A 21,201-nucleotide genomic window follows, 5' to 3' on the forward strand; every position below is an offset into this window, starting at 1 on the left:
ATCCGCTAATAACCTCTGACTTGGACGAGATGGTAGCAGCAACTGTAAACTTACATGGAACAAAACTTGACTTGAACAATCTTGAGACAGGATAATATCCGCTAATAACCTCTGACTTGGACGAGATGGTAGCAGCAACTGTAAACTTACATGGAACAAAACTTGACTTGAGCAATCTTGAGACAGGATAATATCCACTAATAACCTCTGACTTGGACGAGATGGTAGCAGCAACTGTAAACTTACATGGAACAAAACTTGAGTTGAACAATCTTGAGACAGGATACAAATGCCTATCCTGCACCAATTCAACACATTTAAGATGAACTTCCTTATTAGAAATAGTTCATAATTTCAAACTTAATGGTCTTGTTCAGGAAGTGAGGTTTATAAAGGAAACATCTGAAAATAATATTGTACAGTAACAGATACTAAGTATGTTAACTAATTTTTTGCCTGTTCATCTTCAAGAATTGTGAATGTATGAATTGTTTAATTAATACAAATTACAAGCTAAAATCGGCGAAAATGATGAATTATGAAATGAATTGTATAGCATTGTCAAACCTATTAAAAAGTCAACCACGGATCTAGATGTATGAATAATAACAAGTATAGCCATCCCATTAACAACATTTACATTCGGAATTATACTGTAAAGTAAGATGTATTATCGTTGGATAATATAAACCAAGATTATAGAATGGAGGCGTAAATATTTCCAACAATGAACTATTGTTCTTAAAGATATTTTCGTGTAAAGTTCTTTTCTTTTGTTTTGCCTTTCCTTTCCTTCGCTCGCGTACAATCGAGGTCGTGCCCAGATTGACGTTCTCGAATACATAGTAATTTCAGCGTAAAAAAACTTGCGATTTCAAATGTACGTACCGCAGGACTATAATACATTGTCGTTTACAGAAACGAATAAATAGACACGATGATTTATGCAGTCAACTAAAATTAGCACCCTGGGAATTACTTCCTAAAGAGAAATCAAATTTTTGATTTTTTGACTCATTTTAAACAAACCCAATTTGTGTTTTGTATGTAACATTATATTGAGGGAACGTACAAAGAGGAACCATTTTTAAATATATTCTTTATCCAATCAGCAACGAAATATTTTGTTCATGTTTTATAGGCCTATAATAATATACCACTAAATACAGTAAAACATCTGTGATTTAATACTTTGCTAAACTGTCACTAGTGTCATAGTCGATTGAAATAGTAAAGTAGATGTGACGATACACCACTACGACATTTATTTTTGTTGAGAAACAACTGTCAGTTATATAGTTTATTTGTATATTATGTGTTCATAATCTAACAGTAGGGCCTCCCACACTCACAGTAATACAGTTTATTTGTATATATGTTTATATTATATCTAACAGTACCAACACTCACAGTAAGAAATTTGCGATTCAAAATGGCGTCCAAAAGTGGTTTAGGTATTTACAGTATTGTATAGCAGTATGCAATACTATATCTTAAGGCATTAAGTTTTACTCTAAGGGCCCATAAATTTACCTACTTGTGTTAAACCAATACCTCCATGTTATACCTCCATGGTTAAACCAAATAATTTGGAATGTTCCATTCATCGCAAATCAACACATTTGTATAAACGTATATTAAATCTATCAAAATAGTATTTTTAGTCGCGTGCGTGCAACGCGACTCTACAGCTCATTATGTCGGTCGGTTGGTCGGTCGGTTGGTCGGTCGGTCGGTAAACACTAACTTGTATATGGCCTTGTCTTGATATCAGTTTCATCTAGCTATGTCAATTTTTCACAGTATATTTCTTATGGCCAGGAATCGTGGTTATGTTTTCACGGTGCACAATCAAAAATTACGCGGTCTAAGCACGATTTAACGAAATCACGTTTGTAATCATATCTTCACAAGCATGAATCACAATTAAATAAAATTTGGTACTCATAAATTTCAGGGCATAAATCATCATATGGCAATACAATTACGTGCGTAGCGCATGTAACGCATGCGTACGCGCACTTAAAATGTTAAAAATTGTCAACATTTATTTTCGATGAAATAAGAGTAAGTTTCAGGCAATTTAGAGCGTTTAAATGAGTGCCATGAGTGCGCAGATTTTTACATGCGCACTGCGCGTTAAATGTTAATATGCACTCTTTTTGCCCGATTTCGGTTTTACAACCTTTCTTTAATAATATCATCATATTTGATTCACTTTTCAACTCGAAATTACGTTATACGAGCACGTCAAAAATGACAAAATGATGAAAATATGCTAAATTTTAAAATTAGATAGATCGTCAGAACGATCGGGAAAACCTATTTTGCATTTCATTTTCTTAAAGTGTATCATATGTATGATTTATTATGAAATTAATAGAACAAAAGTTGATTAAGTCATCATTAATTGCATATTAAATTTAAAAAAAATAATTTCGACAATCAAACAAATTATGACATTTTCATAGGCCGAAATAACAAACTTAACAATAACTTTTTCCTTAATTAAAATGTTCATATATTAAATTTAATAGTATATAGTTTGACAGTGCATCATTTTTTTATATTTTTAAAGATTTCATCATAGTAAAAAATTTGTCAGTTCTTGCATATGCTATGTTTTATCCAAATTCCTTCACTTGCACTGATGAAGGGCTAGTTTTTCCCGAAAGCTCTGCTAACTTTCTGGCTTTTTACTTTAACGTTTTGATTTAGCTTTTCACTTTTTTTTGGTATCTCCATTGAGATCCAGCCACTGATACCCACAGCATTGTCATTTTTTCAGTAATTTACCTTTGGTACAAGTGAAGGAATTTGGATAAAGTCATAGCATAAGAACTGGCAAGTGCTTCCTGGGTGGAATAAAAGAAATACAACAAAAGAGACAGTATATAATATATATATTTGTGTATTTTTGTTGCAATAAATTGATTCATTTCATACCGTTACACATTCAAACATAATAAAAGGGATACTGTATTTAGCCTCTTTGACTCCACTATGCATTGGTGACTTTCTATCTTCTTTTTGTAAAATCTTATAGCATAGGATCGTTGAGGGCTGGGTCATTCCGAGCCGTATCGGAATCGTCGCCGTGGTCGCTTATGCTTCGTATACCTTTCCGTTTCCATACCACCACTACTAGTAATATGATTAGTGTCGCACATTGGTAGTGGAATTTTAACTTTCAAATCATTTTGCGATTGCGATCCTAATTTGAAAAAGAAACTAGTTATTATTTTAATTAGATGAGTATATTATTAGCATTTATTACAATTATAAATGCGGTTTTTCATCATCGTTATCATAATAATTATCATCATCTTTGTATTATTATCCCCCAAAAATATTAACAATTAAAAAAAATAAGATTTTGAATATTCCATAATTAGTCACTTCCGTAGAAAAAAAGAAAACAAATAATGCTTTAACTTATAAAAAGACACAATAAGCAATTAATTTAACCAAAAATCCATTGTCTGACAGGCAATTTGATGTTTTGCTTTAAATTACAGGTTTTTAGTCGTGTATCAGCTCACTGTGTCAGTTGGTTGGTCGGTCGGTCGGTTGGTCAGTAAACACTAACTTGAGTACGCGACTGCAGCCCTTTCGTATTATTTTTAAAATAGGCCTACAGTAAATATAAATGTTAACCATGCCTTGTTCACTGATTTCGAGCTCATGCCTCATGGCATGTAGAACAAACCGGAAAAGAAATTCGTTTTTGCCAGTGGCCATCCGACTCTTAAATTCTTGAACTTTGACTCTTGTTATATTTTACTGTGTATTGTGATATTTTGTAATTTTTGTAAGATCATTTTAATCCAGGCCTTTTTATTTGAATTGCCCCGTGTGGGATGATTAAAGAATTTTGAATTGAATTTAAATGGTATTATCTCCTATTATGGCTACTTTTTGTTTTCATTAGATTTTACCGGTTTCAATGATTGTAATGTGTGCTTTTTGAAAATGTTTCGTTACTTGTTTTATTGTATAATTTAAAAGTTAACGCGTGATACACCTAATAATATCCTACAAAACAATTTAATTATTGATAATAAATATTCATTAACCAATTAACCAAATAAAACATTTCCACACGTCTTCTTAAATTACTTAAATCTAGCTCCTAAAAAATATCACTTAAATCTATATAAACGACGAAAATGTATATCTCACTCCATACAATATAGCGCGACCGATTTCAGGCCCTATCCCCATTCGATTAATGAATATTTATTATTTTATTTATCTCTAACACTTTAATCATGTCAATTCATAGAATTATTTTTAGCCGTTGATTTTCTTCCATTTGTCCTCATGTCAAAGGTTAGAATTGAATTGCGCCTTATAAAAAAGGGCCGAATCAAAAAGAGCCGAACGTAATTGAGAAAGGGCCGAATAAATAAGCGCCGAATGCTGAAAGAACCGAACGTAATGATAAATGGGCTGAATAGATATGTGCCGAATGCTCAAAGAGCCGAACGTAATGATAAATAGGCCGAATAGAAATGGACCGAATGCTGAAAGAGTCGAACGTAATGGTAAATGGGCCGAATACTAATACAATAGAAATGTGTTGGGTTGCTGTCAGAGGCAGCGATGGCGTTCCATAGTTATCAACTCTAATTTGCTTGAGGTTTCTGAGAAAGTAGAGTGTTTGAGATGCTTCTTGGAAGTCATAAGAGAGTTAGATTCCTATTGTAATGTGTTATCTGTTATAGTACCCAAATATTTATATTGGATGATTCTTTCAACTAATGCATTATGCAGGTATAAGTCTATTATCAAATTTACAAATATTTCAACTTCATTAAGATACTCATTTATATCTTGATTCCGTCACAAATAAAACCACTAATAACAGTATCGTCGGCATATTTAACAATATTGCAATGTTTACTTAAAATATTAAAACTACTAGTATAAAATTGGAGAAATAAAACAACCTTTTTATTCGATAGGATACCACACTCAACCATCTGCTGTCTATCAATCAAGAAACTAAGTATAAATTTGACAAGATTAGATGAAACATTAAAACGTAACAGCCTATCAATTAAAACATGAGGTAAATAGTGTTAAATTCACTGGGGAAATCGATAAAGATAGACATTTACATAACTTTGTTTGACTTTGTCAAGGCGTTGGTAAATATCATTACAAATGTTTCTTTGAGTCTTTATACATTCAATCTTTCAAAACATTAAATTAGTAAAGTACTTGTAACTGGCCTAAAATCTGTTGGTACACTGGGTCTATTTACTTTTGGCAATGGGTTGATAATATAAATTATACGCGTGGAACATTAGGCCTACCACTAATAAAAAATAATATTAAAAATATAAGTGAAAATCAAAATTCTAATTCCTTTTTGTTTTCGATTGAATAAAAAAAATGAACGGACATAACATAACATTGTCAGGCACTGTAAAAAAATCTGCATGAATAAAAAACCCTAAATATTGTACATAATATAAAAGATTCCAACCAGGGCCAAATCGATGTGATACTGTAATGTACAACTGTACAAGGTAATTGATTTTATGTTTTCTTAGTACTATTATTATTGTAGGCATACTTTACTTCCTTATAGGCATAACAATACACTCATCAGAGCTTGTTTCATTTTTCTTTTAAGCTGCGCCTGTTTTTTTTTCTGCGAATTACTAGTATTTATAAAAAAAATTAATCAGTATTAATATTGTTGAACTTTTAAAGCTGCCTTATATAAAGCTGTAAAACAAATAATATTTGGAGCATAAATGTGTTTCATTTTTTCTTTTACAATTACCACACTTCCGATTTACCGGTACTAGAAAGATTTGTTTATTGGATAAAAAGATCGGTAACAATGAGAGGCCTGTTATTGTACTTTGTATAACTTCCTTATATATTATTCATATTGGAGCAATAATACACTGTGCTATTTAAAACTTAAAGATAGAAAACAAGCACCACCAGTTTCTGTATCACTGTTTGTTATTCACGATTTCATTATTTTTCTCAAGGTGTGTAGGCCTAAAGCAGAACAATGAATGCTTGCTTTATCAAATTTCAGTTTGCTTCTAAGCCTTACCAGATCGATTTATTTGTTACGAAAAAATATCGATAATAATGTTCTTGTACTTTTTATAACTTTATGTTTATGAATATTGTTATTAGCAAGAATACATTGTGGTTTATATAAGTTTAAGATAGAAAAACCAGCACTACAAGTTGTTGTATAATTTGCAGCTGTATAGCAAGAATCAATCACAACTGGATACTAGTTTTAATGTACAAGATTAACTTATTTAAAACAAACTGTCGCGACACAACGACATTTCTTGATTTTAAGCTAAATAGACAGGCATCATTAATTCTTCCCAACGTTTTAAAGTAGCACTAAAGAGCAGAATTATTTTTATTTATTAATTACAACATAACGTACTCCTAGGTAACTAAAATATAACGAATGTCAATTCCAGGAAGGGATCTTACCCTTTTGCTAATAACAAGCACAGTCTGTAATCGTATGCGTAGAATGTCGAGTGCTCGGTGGCAACACATGGTCACGGTAAAACTGGGCATTTTGTTGATATCTTACACTGATATAAGTACTAGGCCTACATTTAATGAATCACAATTAAGGTGATTAACCCTTTATTTCTCTAGCTAGTTAACTTGGAACACCATATTTCACACATTGTTAAAGTGTGTCTGTATTTACCTTAGCGGAGGTGTAAATTGCTAATTCGTATTTCCTATTTATTTAGCAAAAGCATTATCTTAAACGACGTTTTCTGTAGGTATAGTTAATAAAAAGAATAAGTGCTGATACTGCTAATATTTATTTGTCCATATGAAAAACATTAAAACATAAACAAAAATACATTATGAAACTGGCGAATAATAACAATAATACAAGATACAATTTAAAACATGTACAAAATGAAATCGTTCTAAAATAAATTGCATTGCCTGCCTTGTACATCCTACATAAACAAATATGCAATTTAGAGTAGTAGAACTTGATTAGTTCATAAAAAGCTTACGAATAGCCTATACCCTACACTATATTCGAAATAGACTAAATTCAAGACTCAAGGGGCGTTTATTACAAGGGATGTTTTATGGGAAGAGGGGGTGGGGCGGTTGCGTTTATTTAAATAACCGTAATTGGTTCTCTAGGCCTGGTGTATATATCTTCACAGATATGGATGGATTAACAATTGTAAACGCACCAGCTGACCTATAAATAAATAATAATATACATTTATAATACCTTATTATTTATTTCAAATACAGCACAAATTTATATTGACATCCGAGTTAGTGGCGCAACCAAAATAAAACAATTGAGCAAAATAATGAAAGGAAGCAAAAAAACGCAACATAAAAATATATACAATATATTATTTATCCTATTGCTCTTTATTCATTAACCGTCCAAATCATCCTATCGCTCTTTATTCATTAACCATCAACGGACAACCTTCCGACGGAGCTATAGTTGATTTTATACGATACATTCCCATTGTCCAAATCATCCTATCGCTCTTTATTCATTAACCATCAACGGACAACCTTCCGACGGAGCTATAGTTGATTTTATACGATACATTCCCATTGTCCAAATCATCCTATCGCTCTTTATTCATTAACCATCAACGTATAACATTCCGACGGAGGTATAGTTGATTTTATACGAGACATTCCCATTGTCCAAATCATCCTATCGCTCTTTATTCATTAACCATCAACGGACAACATTCCGACGGAGCTATAGTTGATTTTATACGATACATTCCCATTGTACAAATCATCCTATCGCTCTTTATTCATCAACGATCAACGGACAACCTTCCGACGGAGCTATAGTTGATTTTATACGAGACATTCCCATTGTCCAAATCATCCTATCGCTCTTTATTCATTAACCATCAACGTACAACCTTCCGACGGAGTTATAGTTGATTTTATACGATACATTCCCATTGTCCAAATCATCCTATCGCTCTTTATTCATCAACGATCAACGGACAACCTTCCGACGGAGCTATAGTTGATTTTATACGAGACATTCCCATTGTCCAAATCATCCTATCGCTCTTTATTCATTAACCATCAACGTACAACCTTCCGACGGAGTTATAGTTGATTTTATACGATACATTCCCATTGTCCAAATCATCCTATCGCTCTTTATTCATCAACGATCAACGGACACCCTTCCGACGGAGCTATAGTTGATTTTATACGATACATTCCCATTGTCCAAATCATCCTATCGCTCTTTATTCATTAACCATCAACGTACAACCTTCCGACGGAGTTATAGTTGATTTTATACGATACATTCCCATTGTCCAAATCATCCTATCGCTCTTTATTCATCAACGATCAACGGACAACCTTCCGACGGAGCTATAGTTGATTTTATACGATACATTCCCATTGTCCAAATCATCCTATCGCTCTTTATTCAATAACCATCGGACAACCTTCCGACGGAGCTATAGTTGATTTTATACGAGACATTCCCATTGTCCAAATCATCCTATCGCTCTTTATTCATTAACCATCAACGTACAACCTTCCGACGGAGTTATAGTTGATTTTATACGATACATTCCCATTGTCCAAATCATCCTATCGCTCTTTATTCATCAACGATCAACGGACAACCTTCCGACGGAGCTATAGTTGATTTTATACGATACATTCCCATTGTCCAAATCATCCTATCGCTCTTTATTCAATAACCATCGGACAACCTTCCGACGGAGCTATAATTGATTTTATACGAGACATTCCCATTGTCCAAATCATCCTATCGCTCTTTATTCATTAACCATCAACGGACAACCTTCTTTGTCTTTTATAAGATGCATTTTTGTCATAGCGTTGTTTATTCATCAAACAGAAACAATAAATATCGATAAAAAAAATGAAATTCTAAATATTTGGAGTTTATGTTACATTAGTGCATGCATTAGTAAGAAAAAATTTCATTCGTTCCCATTAAAATATTTCATATATATTAATAGTATTTCTAAAATTCTTCAGGTTGTTCAACCGTTGGCCTGTCCATCTGGTAAAGGTTTACTGAAGAACCAGCCTGAAATTGCTGACTGGATGAAACGTGTAGAAGACAAATTGAATCCAGATTACGATGAATTGAATAAACCACTGAAAGCAGTTTGCCAACAATGAATTAAATAGGCCTATGCAAGAGATGGCCGTTTATGTTCTTTCTATCATTTTCAACAATGAACTAAATAGGCCTCTGTAAGAGATAGCCGTTTATGTTCTTTCTATCATTTTCAACAATGAACTAAATAGGCCTCTGCAAGAGATGGCCGTTTATGTTCTTTCTATCATTTTCAACAATGAACTAAATAGGCCTCTGTAAGAGATAGCCGTTTATGTTCTTTCTATCATTTTCAACAATGAACTAAATAGGCCTCTGCAAGAGATGGCCGTTTATGTTCTTTCTATCATTTTCCAATAACTAAAGTAGTTCTTTCTTTCGTTGTTGTTTATTAAACATTTCCAACAATATGTTACAATTAGTTCTTTCTTTCGTTTTATTAAAACATTTTTCCAACAATTTTACAATCAGTCTTTATTTTCGTTTGTTTATTACAACGTTTTCCATCAACAATATATTAATTACTTCTTACAAATTATTAAACAATAATTAAAGATGTATTGTCCGTTTGACTAATTTCAAAAAAATAAAAAATAACAGATTTCGAAAAAAGGTGGGTCATTTTGAAGTATCATAATAGTTATGAACTATCACCAAAAATTTGTTGAAAAAAAATATAATTTAACTGAAATACAGACGTTTTTTTGTTAAAAAAGGGAACTTCCATTTTGGCTTTTGTATACCTCTGTTGAATCTACAAGTGACATGGTTGTCTTTTATATAGCAACATAGCAGGTTTGTTAATTTTGTGTTGTTTTTAACAGCAACGAGGAATAGAAGAATATTAGATTCCTATTGTAAATACATTCCTATGTCTGTGCTACATCACAGGCTCAACCATTCTTGACATCCTTACATGTCACATAGTTAGGTCGCAGAGAGGTCATAAATACACATGTCCATTGGAAGAATCTTGTAAATATATTATTTGAGTTGTAAAATTTTTGACCTATGCATTATAAAGTACAACAAACATCGACAGTTGTATTTTCTGGTTGAGTGAATCCATCTCCGAATCCAACTCGTGTTTATGACCTCTCTGCGACCTAACTATGTGACATGTAAGGATGTAAAGAATGGTTGAGCCCGTGATGTAGCAGAGACATTGGTTTGAAATCCTTTTTTTGTTTGAAAAAGTGTGTCGGCTGTGTATTATGAGTTTCTGTATCACTGTTTGTTATTCACGATTTCATTATTTTTTTTTTTCATTGAGACAATGAGTGTGGACACAGTGAGGATTGACAGATTGAGAACTCTTTCTTCATAAAATACAACTCGACACCTGTATGTGAGCAATGGTATGATATAACATACAACTCGACACCTGTATGTGAGCAATGGTATGATATAACATACAACTCGACACCTGTATGTGAGCAATGGTATGACATAGAATACAACTCGACACCTGTATGTGAGCAATGGTATGATATAACATACAACTCGACACCTGTATGTGAGCAATGGTATGACATAACATACAACTCGACACCTATATTTAAACGTACTAAATACAACATTAAAACAATATATGATATCCCATCTTGAGGACGAGACAATGAGTGTGGACACAGTGAGGATTGACAGATTGAGAACTCTTTCTTCATAAAATACAACTCGACACCTGTATGTGAGCAATGGTATGATATAACATACAACTCGACACCTGTATGTGAGCAATGGTATGATATAACATACAACTCGACACCTGTATGTGAGCAATGGTATGACATAGAATACAACTCGACACCTGTATGTGAGCAATGGTATGATATAACATACAACTCGACACCTGTATGTGAGCAATGGTATGACATAACATACAACTCGACACCTATATTTAAACGTACTAAATACAACATTAAAACAATATATGATATCCCATCTTGAGGACGAGACAATGAGTGTGGACACAGTGAGGATTGACAGATTGAGAACTCTTTCTTCATAAAATACAACTCGACACCTGTATGTGAGCAATGGTATGATATAACATACAACTCGACACCTGTATGTGAGCAATGGTATGATATAACATACAACTCGACACCTGTATGTGAGCAATGGTATGACATAGAATACAACTCGACACCTGTATGTGAGCAATGGTATGACATAACATACAACTCGACACCTGTATGTGAGCAATGGTATGACATAACATACAACTCGACACCTGTATGTGAGCAATGGTATGACATAGAATACAACTCGACACCTGTATGTGAGCAATGGTATGATATAACATACAACTCGACACCTGTATGTGAGCAATGGTATGATATAACATACAACTCGACACCTGTATGTGAGCAATGGTATGACATAACATACAACTCGACACCTATATTTAAACGTACTAAATACAACATTAAAACAATATATGATATCCCATCTTGAGGACGAGACAATGAGTGTGGACACAGTGAGGATTGACAGATTGAGAACTCTTTCTTGATTTTGTGGGTGGTGGTGCATAGCCGTTCTTAGTTGATGGAGCGATAAAATGCATTATGTCTTCTTGCATCTTGCTTCAGATACCTATCTTTTTTGACCAAATGTTAAATAATCAATTACCCTCGAGAATGCGTCAATAATGTCAGTACCCATTGTAGTACATTGTAGGAGATTGTTAATAGACAAAATTTCCGGTAACAGGAAAGAACTTTACGTGAAAATATATTTAAGAACAATATAAATATTTGCGCCTCCATTCTATAATCTGGGTTTATATTATCCAACGATAATACATCTTCCTTTACAATTTAATTCCGAATGCAAATGTTGTTAATGGGATGGCTATACTTGTCTGTGTTATTATTCATACATCTAGATCCGTGGTTGACTTTTTAATAGGTTTGACAATGCTATACAATTCATTTCATAATTCATCATTTTCGCCGATTTTAGCTTGTAATTTGTATTCATTAAACAATTCATACATTCACAATTCTTGAAGATGAACAGGCAAAACATATAGTTAACATACTTGTATCTGTTACTGTATAATATTTTCAGATGTTTCCTTTTTAAACCTCACTTCCTGAACAAGACCATTAAGTTTACAATTATGAACTATTTCTAATAAGGAAGTTCATCTTAAATGTGTTGAATTGGTGCAGGATAGGCATATGTATCCTGTCTCAAGATTGTTCAAGTCAAGTTTTGTTCCATGTAAGTTTACAGTTGCTGCTACCATCTCGTCCAAGTCAGAGGTTATTAGCGAATATTATCCTGTCTCAAGATTGTTCAAGTCAAGTTTTGTTCTATGTAAGGTTACAGTTGCTGCTACCATCTCGTCCAAGTCAGAGGTTATTAGTGGATATTATCCTGTCTCAACATTGTTCAAGTCAAGTTTAGTTCTATGTAAGTTTACAGTTGCTGCTACCATCTCGTCCAAGTCAGAGGTTATTAGTGGATATTATCCTGTCTCAAGATTGTTCAAGTCAAGTTTTGTTCCATGTAAGTTTACAGTTGCTGCTACCGTCTCGTCCAAGTCAGAGGTTATTAGCGGATATTATCCTGTCTCAAGATTGTTCAAGTCAAGTTTTGTTCTATGTAAGGTTACAGTTGCTGCTACCATCTCGTCCAAGTCAGAGGTTATTAGTGGATATTATCCTGTCTCAACATTGTTCAAGTCAAGTTTAGTTACATGTAAGTTTACAGTTGCTGCTACCGTCTCGTCCAAGTCAGAGATTATTAGTGGATATTATCCTGTCTCAAGATTGTTCAAGTCAAGTTTTGTTCTATGTAAGGTTACAGTTGCTGCTACCATCTCGTCCAAGTCAGAGGTTATTAGTGGATATTATCCTGTCTCAACATTGTTCAAGTCAAGTTTAGTTCTATGTAAGTTTACAGTTGCTGCTACCGTCTCGTCCAAGTCAGAGGTTATTAGCGAATATTATCCTGTCTCAAGATTGTTCAAGTCAAGTTTTGTTCTATGTAAGGTTACAGTTGCTGCTACCATCTCGTCCAAGTCATCAGAGGTTATTAGTGGATATTATCCTGTCTCAACATTGTTCAAGTCAAGTTTAGTTCTATGTAAGTTTACAGTTGCTGCTACCATCTCGTCCAAGTCAGAGGTTATTAGTGGATATTATCCTGTCTCAAGATTGTTCAAGTCAAGTTTTGTTCCATGTAAGTTTACAGTTGCTGCTACCGTCTCGTCCAAGTCAGAGGTTATTAGCGGATATTATCCTGTCTCAAGATTGTTCAAGTCAAGTTTTGTTCTATGTAAGGTTACAGTTGCTGCTACCATCTCGTCCAAGTCAGAGGTTATTAGTGGATATTATCCTGTCTCAACATTGTTCAAGTCAAGTTTAGTTACATGTAAGTTTACAGTTGCTGCTACCGTCTCGTCCAAGTCAGAGATTATTAGTGGATATTATCCTGTCTCAAGATTGTTCAAGTCAAGTTTTGTTACATGTAAGTTTACAGTTGCTGCTACCGTCTCGTCCAAGTCAGAGATTATTAGTGGATATTATCCTGTCTCAAGATTGTTCAAGTCAAGTTTTAATAAAGGTTCCGGGCTGTTTATGAGAGGGCATTTATACCAAATGATGTATGGGGTAGGGGAGTTAATTTGAGGTGGGGTGGGGGTTTGAGTAGTTTATGCAAAGCAGGGCATTTACGGTAGCCACACTTACACCATAATTGTTCATTGTATTTATTTTCAAGGGGTTTTTGCACAAATGCCACCAGTTTGGAATCAGCTTCCACTTCATACCCGTCAGTGTAAATCTCTCAATTCAAGTCACTTCTAAAATCTCACCTTTTTCAATAATTCTTGTTGGTCTTTTAGTGCTGTGAGACATCAGTAAATAGCACTTTATAAAAGTTTATTATTATTTTATTATATAATATATTTATAAAAATATACTAATGTATATATAGTACTATAATAGTTCCCTTTGATGGAGACTATGTTTTCATATCTTCTTATAAACTTCCCATAAACTCTATCTTCTCCTAAACCTCACAGCCGACACACTTTTTCAAACAAAAAAAGGATTTCAAACCAATGTCTCTGCTACATCACGGGCTCAACCATTCTTTACATCCTTACATGTCACATAGTTAGGTCGCAGAGAGGTCATAAACCAATGTCTGTGCTACATCACAGGCTCAACCATTCTTGACATCCTTACATGTCACATAGTTAGGTCGCAGAGAGGTCATAAATACACATGTCCAGTGGAAGAATCTTGTAAATATATTATTTGAGTTGTAAAATTTTTGACCTATGCATTATAAAGTACAACAAACATCGACAGTTGTATTTTCTGGTTGAGTGAATCCATCTCCGAATCCAACAGTCTTAATAAGTTGAGGTTTATTATCACACATTGGACACACTTTATTCCTTATTTTGGAAGATCGCATCCAAATAATTAGATTGTACCGTTCACCATCTGATATTGGAAGAGCACCGTGCATGTGTTGTCCTCGATGAATTAAACCATACGTTGGCTTGTGGCAATATTCAGTACGCTGTGGTTCTTCTATTCCTCGTTGCTGTTAAAAACAACACAAAATTAACAAACCTGTTATGTTTCTATATAAAAGACAACCATGTCACTTCAACCATGGAGGAAATTCCTCCATGATTCAACAGAGGTATACAAAAGCCAAAATGGAAGCCTGATGTGCAATATTTTATATGACTAATGTTAGACTGGCTTTAGACTGCCACCAGGAAATGACATTAAGAACATCTTGTCTTGAGTCCTTATCATGTGTATGAACAGAAAAGTTCAGGTACTTAAAACAAGCATCTAAGGGTGGTTGGGAGAATATATACGATATGATTGTCACCAATATAGCTACATTTTTACTTTAAAAAATTGTATTCAGGTCATAATAACAAAATTGTATCGGTCATAATAACAAAATTGTATCGGTCATAAAAACAAAATTGTATCGGTCATAATAACAAAATTGTATTGGTCATAATAACAAAATTGTATTCGGGTCATAATAACAAAATTGTATTCGGGTCATAATAAAAAAATTGTATCGGTCATAATAAAAAAATTGTATCGGTCATAATAACAAAATTGTATTCGGGTCATAATAACAAAATTGTATCGGTCATAATAACAAAATTGTATCGGTCATAATAACAAAATTGTATTGGTCATAATAACAAAATTGTATCGGTCATAATAACAAAATTGTATCGGTCATAATAACAAAATTGTATCGGTCATAATAAAAAAATCATATTGGTCATAAAGTATTACTTAAAATAGAATGTAAACCATTTAATTATGGTGTTCAGTGCCAAAATTATACAAATCGTTGCTTTGTTTTTTATAACCGGATACATTCAGGCATTGTTTTTACTTACATGACGCATGCCTCCAAAATACAATGAGCCCTCAGTGAAATCACTTGTAAGTGATATATTAAGAGTGACCTCTGCATTATCATAATGATAGTTAAGATCCAAATCTTCTCCAATCTTGTACTTTACAACAAAAGCTTTGTGAGAGTCTAACAAGTCTCCACCACAGTCTGGATACAAGAGCCTAGCGAGTGGAGTTATGTAATTCTGACGTAAAGGTGTGATGAAGTAGTCATCAAATCCCAATTCATTCCTTAATACCTACAACAAAATACATTTTGAGAATTTTAAGCAGGTCTATGCTTTACTAATAGTAGTGACTTTTATTTTATTTTTATTTATTTTCAATCCTTCTACATAACAAAGAAATCAAATAAATTCTTTAAAAACAAAATCAATATCAAGAAGTGATAAAATACAGTAAAAATCACAATGCTTGGTCAATTGTAGATCATGGAAGTCAATGAATTCTACTACATATTATACAAATGTGTTATAATACAATATTGTGTGTAATGCATGTGGTGGCATTCATGTTGTATGGGGTAAGATTAAATCTACAACTTATTTGGTCTTCCTTTTGGTAAATCTGTGTTTTCAAAATGTTCTATTTCTTCTTTAAATGAATTACAAAACTCTTCAGTAAAAATTGGAAAAGAGTAAATACGCTCTCCTACATAAAAAAAAAACAGTTAAATGTGAAACATTAAACGTAATTAAAGTAAATATGCAAGTTTTTGAATGCCATTTTGAGTTATAGAACATCCATTGTTCACAAAATAACAATGCAAAAACATGTAATTTTACCATTTTTTGTGTGCTTGACTTTTCCTTTAATGTGTTTGAAATATGCCTTTTCGTCAAATAGTTTTAATCATATAGGAAAGCCTGCTATACTAGTGTGGAGCTTTGATTTTTATCTTTTTCGATTACTGTTCCATGGCAGAATGAGCTTCACAATGTACAGTTATTGTATGGCAATCAGAGAATCCTTTACTAACTTTTTATAGAATTTGATTACAATAGGTCAACTATCAACAAACCTTTTTCAGTACTCTTTTATCAAACTTTGCATTGATGCATTTTTCTGCTTGCTATGTTCAACCAACTCCAGAAATGTTAGGCTCAGAAATGAAATCTACAACAATTTCAACGAGAAAATATAATAACATAAAGAAGAAAAACTTTCAAACTATTTCAAATATTTTTAGTCAAGATATTTAACTAAAAATATAACTAAAGGGGGAAGTTGTCCTTGTCAGTTGTAGTGAGACAAGTATTCAAGATAAACGTTTGTTGTAATAGTTGGTCTTTACAAAATCAGACATGCATTCATAGTTGTATTTCGTCAGCAAGGTGTAGTTAACAGGTAAAATATTCTTTTCATTTTTGTACTACTTAATTCCATACCTGTAGTTTGTATATCTCTTGATTGAGTGGTGTGTAATGTTTTAAAATTGTCTCTTTTCTCTTTAAATAATCTCGGCCAAGTGATTTTCTACGTTCTACTTCTGTTTTAACCTGAAATGAATTGTTAGTGAGATAACATGTGTTTAATGGTATGAAATAAAACAAAGAAAATATAGTTTTGCATTTGAAAGTCCCACTATGAGGAAAATTGTCTGCATGAGCCAAATTCTGTTTTATTCCTAGAAGAGTTTATTGACAATTCACATTTACTGATATATGTTTATAATATAATAATTATCAAAACTTGTCTTCATTCATACTGTAACTTGTCTACGTTTCTTGTTTGTTACCATTATTCTGCTACACATATACAATTATTCTGCTACACATGTACAATTATTCTACTACACATGTACAATTATTCTGCTACACAGGTACCGTATTCTGCTACACAGGTACCGTATTCTGCTACACATGTACCATATTCTGCTACACATGTACCATATTCTGCTACACAGGTACCGTATTCTGCTACACATGAACTGTATTTTGCTACTTGTACCATTATCAGCCAGATAACTTAACATAATTACATAAATTAAAACATCAATTACTTACGACTCTTCGTTGTCACACCCTTTGTTTTTAAGAATCTACAAAATAATACAAACAATTCACATTTTATTATTAATATTATATGTACTATACAGTAGCTCCAATTTGAAGCTTGTTTCTCTCTATTTTCCATTCACATTTAAATTACATACCATATATGTACTCACTCAGTGCTTCAACGGAGCACTTATGGAAACTACTACCATCATAATGTATAATTTGTTAATTTTGACCTGTGCATGTAAATTATAAAAATACTGCATACCCTAGACTATAAGGCCTATATCATATATGTAAAGTTTTCAGTATGGCTACAGCGGCAAAAATCTAATTTCCAAAATAAAGGCCTAGGTCTAGGGTAGGGTTAGTTTAGACAGGCCTACTAGTAGTTCTACTTAACTAGGACCAGACCAGGCTCTTACGAAAGCCCATTAATGCCATTTTAAGTATATGTTTTTCAAACGTAATCCGTTCTAACGAATTAGTAATTCGTTTGAACGGATTAATAATCTGTTCAAACGAATTAGTAATCCGTTCAAACGAATTGCAACATATACAACAAGTGCCATTTAAAGTATATGTTGTAATTCGTTTGAACGGATTACTAATCCGTTCAAACGAATTACTAATTTGTTTAAACGGATTAATAATTTGTTCAAACGGATTACTAATCCGTTCAAACGAATTACTAATTTGTTTAAACGGATTACTAATTCGTTCAAACGAATTACTAATTTGTTTAAACGGTTTAATTATCCGTTTAAACGAATTAATAATTTGTTTAAACAAATTAATAATTTGTTTAAACGGATTACTAATCTGTTTGAACGAATTAGTAATTCGTTTGAACGAATTAGTAATCCGTTAAACAAATTAATAATTTGTTTAAACGGATTACTAATTCGTTAGAACGAATTAGTAATTCGTTTGAATAAATTAGTAATCCGTTTAAACAAATTACTAATCCGTTGGAACGGATCCCTAATTCGTTTTAACAGATTATTAATCTGTTTAAACAAATTAGTAATTCGTTTGAACGGATTAGTAACATATACTTTAAATGGCACTTGTTGTATATGTTGCAATTGGTTTGAACGGATTACTAATTCGTTTGAACGGATTACTAATCCGTTCAAACGAATTACTAATTTGTTTAAACAGATTAATAATCTGTTCAAACGAATTAGGAATCCGTCCAAACGGATTAGTAATTTGTTTAAACGGATTATTAATCAGTTCGAACGAATTACTAATTCGTTCAAACAAATTAGTAATCTGTTTAAACAAATTATTAATTCGTTTAAACAAATTAGTAATCCGTTTAAACAAATTAGTAATTCGTTTGAACGAATTAGTAATTCGTTTGAACAAATTAGTAATCCGTTTAAACAAATTAGTAATTCGTTTGAACGGATTAGTAATCCGTTTAAACGAATTACAACATATACTTTAAATGGCACTTGTTGTATATGTTGCAATTCGTTTGAACGGATTACTAATTCGTTAGAACGGATTACGTTCAAAAAACATATACTTAAAATGGCATTAATGGGCTTTCGTAGGCTCTGCTGTCTAGGCCCAAAGAAGATTTGGCAGCAACAGGTTTTACCGGTTTCCAAATATCAGCAAATATTTTACCATCTATATACGTCACATGCAGTTTAAACTTAGGTAAAAATATGTTATGGGTATAGTAATAGTAACAGCTACAAACATAGCAGCTCTTTCTATCATCAAGACTCATTTTATTTTCTAGGCCTACGTAACTGTATGCTTTACTGTTCTGGTAGCAAGCTTGGCTTCTATTGATTGATAGCAAAGAATATATATCACAAGAATTTCGCTGTAACAGTAGTATTGTTCATGCGGTAGGGCGCCGCCATAAGTCGGGATGTATGAAACTTTTTTTAGGCAGACAACAATGGGAAAAAGTTGTGGATGTTGGTGTGCTGCTATCAATTGCAATAATAATGCAAAAAGGAATCCAGAATTAAGTTTTTCCGCTTTCCAAAAGATAAAGAAAGGTAAATTTTACAAGAATATAATCCAAATTGCATAAATTAACAGAGAGAATGGTTATAGATGCTCTCTCATCTCGATCGCCGTGTCCCCCCGCCTAGCCGATGCTATTCATTAGCCTAAGAATAAACTTAAATCTAACTTTTTAATTAAATTACCTAAATTATTAGATAAATTATGAAGTACAAATAACAGTATAACCTGTGGAAACTAATGTCGACTGACATTTCTATGGCTAGCAGTCAGAATTGGTTTTTTTTCATCCAGGAATGTAAAGTGTGTAAAGGTAGGCCTAGCTAGGCCTCCTAGGCCCATGTACACCTGGGCTATATTTCAATTGCAGTAGGCCTAGACTTACCGTAGTTTTTAAGAACATACGGGCATATTTACTAACGCTTCTGAGTGAATCAAACAATTAAATACTGGTCTAGTATAACATAACCCCTAAATCAAATTGCACTTATTGGTCTGCAATTTTCCAAAATAGAATATTTTCATCATATTTAAACAAAATGGTTTCTATAGGTGTGCGAAATGGGTTCAGAATACGAGGAGAAATGATTTGAGGAAAAAAACAGCTGTCTACCTCTACAACAATTGTAGACTATGTTCTAACCATTTTGAAGAATCACAGCGATTTCAGTATTCCAAAAAATTAATAATTTTTTACGTACCAAATCCACCTAAAAGGATAACAATGAAGCGCAAGTTGCCAAGAAGATGTAATGACGACGCTGCACCAATGAAGAAGAGAAAGGGTGAGTTTCAGATACATTTTTACATGTTGAAATAAAGTACAAAAAACAAGCATCATTATACAGTATTGAAACACATTGTGTTTGTTTCTTTTCAGTTTTAGCAGATTGTTGCCCCAATGTGGCAACTAATCCAATTCGCAGCAGCAATGGTGACAGGATAAAAAGTAAGTGTGATTAAATCCCTCTTGTAATCATGTAGGTTTTCTAATTTAGTATTTATATTGTATTGATATTTAGGCTACTACTGTTATGTTTTTCCTTATTCTGTATAATATAAGCATCAAGGCAAACAAATTTCATGTTCGCATTCATGACAATAAAGATTTATCTATCTTATGCTGCAATAATCTTATAGGTAATTTTTGCAAAATATATTTCATACATTTCAAATGGAATGTAGGTCTGTTAAATTCTATACCAATTACTAAAAAAACAATTTTTTTTGGGGTTCAGGAGGCGCAGCTTTGACAGATCATCGCCACTGTATCATAGATGAAGAACCAATACACAGCAATACTAACCAAGTTGATGAAGGTAGTTGTTCATTACATAAGCTTTATCTTATCGGTTCAGTTTGAGCAAATACATGAATGTCCTCCCATAGTCGTCTATCCGGGTATGCCTTACACAAATTTCGGCATTGTATTAAATTTAAGACAAAATAGTTTCATATTTTAGTTAGTAAGGTGCTGATAATGTTGTATTTACTATTAATACAAAAATTACAATGTATTATGATTGGTTTTAGGATCGATCCAAAGTTCTAGTAAATCGAAAAAGTCAGTTGCACGGGAGAGTAACAAGGAGAATAGAAAGAATACAGCAGATCGAGTGAAAATATGTAGACTACGAGC

General features: G+C 32.9%; 1 protein-coding gene across 2 annotated transcripts; it reads right to left on the reverse strand.

Annotated features, from left to right (window-relative positions):
• Positions 1-13,873: 13,873 nt before the first annotated feature.
• LOC144835696 (2-oxoglutarate and iron-dependent oxygenase domain-containing protein 2-like) lies at positions 13,874-19,427 on the reverse strand. 2 transcript variants are annotated; one of them, XM_078690759.1, is made up of 6 exons: positions 19,338-19,427; positions 17,574-17,608; positions 16,956-17,066; positions 16,589-16,683; positions 15,549-15,806; positions 13,874-14,713 (listed from the first exon to the last, which is right to left on the reverse strand). In XM_078690759.1, exons 5-6 carry the CDS (start codon positions 15,555-15,557, stop codon positions 14,447-14,449), a joined length of 276 nt encoding a protein of 91 aa, XP_078546885.1. In that variant the 5' UTR covers positions 15,558-15,806; positions 16,589-16,683; positions 16,956-17,066; positions 17,574-17,608; positions 19,338-19,427; the 3' UTR covers positions 13,874-14,446. The 2 variants fall into 2 exon arrangements, with proteins under 2 accessions (XP_078546885.1, XP_078546886.1); XM_078690760.1 differs by having other exon boundaries at positions 19,180-19,344.
• Positions 19,428-21,201: the final 1,774 nt, after the last annotated feature.

Source organism: Antedon bifida, chromosome 2 (genome assembly GCF_963402885.1).
Source record: "Antedon bifida chromosome 2, ecAntBifi1.1, whole genome shotgun sequence".
Lineage (NCBI taxonomy): Eukaryota > Metazoa > Echinodermata > Crinoidea > Comatulida > Antedonidae > Antedon > Antedon bifida.